Source organism: Sinohyriopsis cumingii, chromosome 8 (genome assembly GCF_028554795.1).
Source record: "Sinohyriopsis cumingii isolate HCF-2022 chromosome 8, ASM2855479v2, whole genome shotgun sequence".
In the NCBI taxonomy this organism is placed as follows: domain Eukaryota; kingdom Metazoa; phylum Mollusca; class Bivalvia; order Unionida; family Unionidae; genus Sinohyriopsis; species Sinohyriopsis cumingii.
Window position 1 is genome coordinate 79490902 of NC_142968.1, and position 5798 is coordinate 79496699.

The window sequence follows — 5798 nt, forward strand, 5'->3', positions numbered from 1 at the left end:
TGTCAAGAAAGGAAACGTTGTTATAATTGGTATTGGAAGTAGCGTGGTGGTGGTGGGGAGTTTCTAGTTGAATGAGGTAATGGTTGTATTAGAAATAGTCGCCGACCGTGATTTGATGGCGAGGTCAAAGGTTGTGTGAAAGAGCCAACCTAGTGCTTAGGCATATGCAAATTTACACAGCCATGATTTTCAGTCAAATGTCGTTTTTTATTCACACTCACATTACATCCACATATAAACAACGAAAGTCATGTAGCGCATATTTTAGCATCAGTTTCTTGCATGAATGCAAGAATGGAAACGTGTAGCCAAAGCTATACACGTGATATTAGTCCATTCGACATTTGACTTCGCTATCAAATTATGAATGAACTGTAGTATACTAGTCGATCACGTTTGTTGGCAAGGTCAAAGTTTAAGTTGGAACTGTATAAAGTATATACAGGACTGTGTTTCAGTGGCCTGGCCATAAACGTATTTCACTTTGAAGACTTTTGGTCGTCTTGGCGCCTTGTTCATGTTCGTGTGACGTCACTATTCCGACCATTGTTACACACCAGGCATGACCATAAGTTAGAAAATCAAGGCGGTACGGTCAATGGATGAGCTTCCCAGGAGACAATTTGCCAAGAGAAATTAAATAATTACTAAATGAATAGAGTTCATAACCAAAAAATATCGCTCTTTCTCTCTCTCCCCCCCCCCAAAAAAAAATGTGTGAAAATGTATTTCCTGTGTGGTTCAACCAAATATGTGTCTTAAAGTGGACCATAGTTTGTGTCATGAAATCTGGATCAAATAAATTCCTTAGGTCAGACCCCAAAACTTACCGAACGATTATGTATATTTTTGTTGTTTTGGGTTTAACGCCATTTTCTCAGCCAAGGATAACTATACATGCCTAGTATATCTGAGAATAACCACCGACCCACGGTAAGTTACTGACAAGCTTTCTTAAATACTCATGCTGTCCGAGCCTGAGACTAGAACCCACGCAGCCAGAGGTGAGATTTCGGTGATCTGTATGTATATAGTTTGGGTCCCTCTATTGACACGTGAAAGAGATGATGAAGCACAAAACACATGACTTGATCACCCGCTTCGTTCTAATGATCCCGTCGTATTTACATCCAATCAAGTGAGCAGAAATACGATTGAATGTAGAAATCCTTGCAAACTCAACTTATATCTAAATTTACAGAACACATTCTTCCACTTGACCTCTGACTTCGCCGTTCAATCGTTGTCAAATAAAGTAGTTTTCTAATGCTTTGTACGCAGTGTTTTATTTATATTTTGGAGTACAACCGGTCTGACTAAGAAACTTAGAATGGTCAGTGATCGAATTAAGCAAAGAACTGCACGGTCAGTGATTGAATTAAGCAAAGAACTGTTATTTAATGGCAACACCTGTCTGTGAAAATGTGATTACCTGTGTTTTCCTCGGCAGATTTATACATTTCCACCCCAAAATCAAACTAGATTTAAAGTACATAGAGTACCGTGTTCACACATCAATGTCCAACGGAGAGAGAGAGAGAGAGAGATAAATTTGGATTTTTAACGTACCTTTAACAAGTTTAGTCATATCGCTTGTATCATTTTTATAAGTCTTTGGTATGGCTTGGCCGGGGTTTGAACCCGCGACCTCCCGTATCCGAAGCGGATGCTCTGACCATTTAGACCACTGTCGAACGGGGGAAAAAAAGCTACCTGCTTTGCCTGCAAGTAGCAGTAGGAGGAGGAAGCTGGTGGGAAGGAGAACGCATCAAGTATATGTAGCCTGAAAAGAAAAATGTGTACATGGTTTGTGATTATATCATCACATTTTAAATTAATTTAGGGTGAGTTTGGCATGCAAATGGCTGTAATTGGTGTTCACTAATTTAGCTGACGAAGTGAATGAATGCTTTCTTCTTTGCGTGACAGTGCGTCATAAACTGTTGTATATTTTAGAAAGTTAAAGACGTTAATTGTCATGATTACTTTAATGAATGAATTTCTATCAGACCGTTATAACAATATAAAGATATAAACAAATGAGAACACACAGATAACTTGCGCCCTGAAGTATGTCTTAGAAAAAATAAATATTGCTTCTTATTTATTTCACAAAGTTCAAAACATCGAATGACTTTAAAAGAATTAGAAAGTGACTAAGGAACACGCGTAGCGTTTCATGGGTAATTTCTTAATGAACGTATGTTTTAATATTAAAAAAATAATGCATTCACATTTAGCAATTAAACATAGATCATTAGAAGAGAAACCACTGCCTTGGTGATGAATCAAGTTTTAACGTATTCTCAAAACAAACGAAAAGAAAATTTCACAAAAAGAACGAAATTTTCTCATTATCATCAATCATATATTTTTTAATCTGGCCTAAACTTAGTGTTTCCCTTTACGCACATGTGTGCGTCAGGGACGCACGCTGGAGAAAATTGACGCACACATTTTGTTGCCGTGCGTTGTTTTTTTTTTACGTAAGGGATTCGCATAATGCAATCAGGATTTTTTATTTAATATCCAATGCGTTGGACGAAGGGTGGCATCGTGTATACTACGAGCATAGGCACTGACTGGTTCCCCGCTTTGTTTACTCCCTGTGTTGGGTTCCTCTATTCGTATAGCGGAGTGGAACGCAGGGAACATACGAAATAAGGAACCAGACTAGCATAGGCATGTTATGACAGAGTAGCTTCCCCTAATCTCGCGAGCTCTCACGCGATTTCCGTTGAGCTCAGCCAGGACATAGTACACAATTAATTTTACTATATGTTCTCTACATTTATTTCTCAGTACTGACCTTTCCACTGTGTGACAATCAATGCAAATCATATGTTAATCTAAAATACCTTCAAAGATGACTTCACGGTGAAGTTCTTGTCAAAGGTTGACCTGCTCTTTTTTTAGATGATTGACTGTCAACATAACAGCATGTAAACAGAACACATATTTCACTTCCGGATCATCACCAAGGCCTTATTACTCACTGTGCACTGTCGCCAAAATACATACAGACAACAACACCCTGAGCTCATATTATCAAGAATAAACAGTTACCTTTAAATCCCTACCAAAAATGCATAAATAAAACTCTTCTATCACCACCAAAATGAGAGAGAAAAAAAATGTTCTAAAAATAGACTAGAACTACATTCGTGGGTACTGAACTGGAAGTATTAATTGTGATGTAATTCCAGCAAGATGCCATGTCTTGATGCTTGACCTCAAGGCTTGTTGCACTAGAAAGTGATCTCCATATTAAAACGTCGTGCACTAAAAATCATTAGCAAAGAAAGTGAAAGAAGCAGAACACAAAAGAGTAACTGTGGATCTAACTGTAATGAAAAATGGAGAAAATAATTCCCTTGACTGGAATACGGCACATCCATTAGGATTACCGGTATGACTTCTAACAGCGTGATTGCGAAGACTGCAGAAGTGAATAATCCTTTCGTGACAGGGTTTAAGAATTTTAACAAATCTGCCCTCGTTCGCCACAAGATATCTGGAGAACACATTATAACCCAAGACATTATTTCACAACAAAGAAATCAGTAAACTTGCCGAGACAAATGCATTTATTTGGATTACAGTCAGGGGGTCATTGCAGATTTTGTTGGTTTTTAACTCTGCTGCAATAAAAGAAAGACCTTAAAGTTCAAGTGTAACTTATTAGAAACAAGATGAATCATTAGCCTCCTTGATTTTTGGATAAATTTGTTCCAGGACGAAGTACAATGAAACCGATGACAGTACACATTTTATGACAGGCAGTAAATTGACTGCCATTCGGTTAAAAAGATTTATTGGGCTTTTTGTATCGGCTTGTATGTAATATGTTGGTCTATACTATTGCTTCAAAAAGATTATAAGGAGACTGTTAAAAGTACGACTTTAAAAGAAAAATTAACTAATACAATTATTCTTTGAATGGACAATGCATTTGTTTGTTAACTGTGCATGTTGGTTTATTTGTATGTTGAGAGAGAGAGAGAGAGAGAGTATGTTGTGCAAGTTGCAATATCCTATTTCAAGCTGAAAAAGTACGAGTTGGATGAAAATTTGTCAATATTTTTTGACCCCCTCATTTTTTATTTGACCCCCAGTTCTGACACCAAGGTTGTTTTTTTTACCCTCAGTTTTACACCCCTGGGGGATACACTGCCTAAACTATAAAATATCAGAACTCAGGACAGGAACAATTATGAGATAATTACGTAGGAATAATTTTTGTTTTCATTGTTATGTAAAAACAGGTGAGTATGTTTGTACTCGTTCAAAAAACTTCTTGTCTCCTTGAGGAAGAAAGGTCACCAAAAAGGCAGTAAAGTACTTCTTAGAATTACAACAAAGTTACAACAAAATGTTCAATTTGTGACAAAAATTCACGCGCAAGAATCCAGCACGCTAGCTAATTATCCCCAAGCCAATGGGCAACGCTACTTTCCTAGGAAGACACATCCGAATGATGGTATGCAGGGTCGTCCTAACGGTGGGTGGATGGATGGATGGACGGACGGACGGACGGACGGACAGACTAACTTTCAATCTCATCTAATCATTTTAGACAACTTTTTATGTCTTTTTTTTCTTGTTCAAAATGTATAACTTTATCTATTTATTCGGTGTATGTTTTACGATCGCACTTGATTATTGGCAATACGCTTGTAATACTCTACCTCTGTTTATTTTTAGTTCTGGGAGGAAGTTTTACTTCAAGCGACTGCCCGCCTTTACCCCCCAACTGTAATCCCCATTGTATAAAGTTTGAACCGCATTGCCGTAGATGCGTCTGTGAAGAGCGTACGTTTTACACTAGATAGCTACGTAAATGTCTATTTATGGATGTGATTTTGCTGTTAATAAACCATTATAAACTCCTGTGTTCGACAATGGGTAATGATGGGATGTAAGTAAAAACAAAAGTATTTGATTAAAAATAGCATTCAGTATTACATTATATAATTTAAATCCTTTCTTCTGTGTGTGTGATGAGAGGCTGTGTGTGTGTGTGCTGGTAAGGCGACGAGTGCTGAGACTCCCCAGCCCAGTTTTATTCTCACTATGGGATAAAGTATGCTTCTGTTAATGGTATGACATAATGTTATATAAATCTGTGTGTGTGTGTGTGTGTGTGTGTGTGTGTGTGTGTGTGTGAAATAGATCAGGGCCACTTATATAGTCATTTTATTCCCACTCTTTCAGCTCTTCCTCAATATCAGGGTCTTCTTAGAGGATAGCAAAAATCCAGCGTGGGCAGGGAGATATATATAGTTCCATTTTCATCGTTTTTGCAATATATGAATAGATGAAATAAAATGAATATTGCTTTTATATCAACACCGTTCTTGTTTTCTTTTTCTCTGTTGTTCACATTCACATCTTCACGTACATTCACAAATAATGCTCATAATTTTGAATAATATTGCACCTTGACAAATCAATATGAATCAATATTTTATCTATTATCAAAGTATTTACGGTAATTTGCATGCAGTATGGTGATGCATTTTATTTTTAAAAATTAATTAATAAAATTTTTAAAAATTATTTTCGCTGAAAACCGACAATTCATTAGTGGGCAATCAAGATAAAAAGTTGTATTTCACAGGACCTATAACAAAATCAACATTAAGAACAAGTTGATTGATGTAGATTGACGTTAGAAACACATACAGTCGGAGTATATCTATATCACTGAGAGATAGGATGCGGTTACTGTATCAGATGAATGAATGTTGCGAGGACGAGCTACTAGTCAAATGTAAATAATTCTAATTCTTCCAAGA

General features: G+C 36.9%; 1 protein-coding gene across 1 annotated transcript in view; it reads left to right on the forward strand.

Moving 5' to 3' along the window:
* The window catches only part of LOC149793950 (uncharacterized), a 20257-nt gene extending 14914 nt beyond the window's left edge, over positions 1 to 5343 (forward strand). Inside the window, exons 10-11 of the mRNA XM_089969070.1 lie at positions 4705 to 4812; positions 5215 to 5343. Of these exons, the coding sequence (XP_089825196.1) occupies positions 4705 to 4812; positions 5215 to 5249 (143 nt within the window). The 3' untranslated portion in view covers positions 5250 to 5343. The remainder of the gene's footprint in view (positions 1 to 4704; positions 4813 to 5214) is intronic.
* Positions 5344 to 5798: the final 455 nt, after the last annotated feature.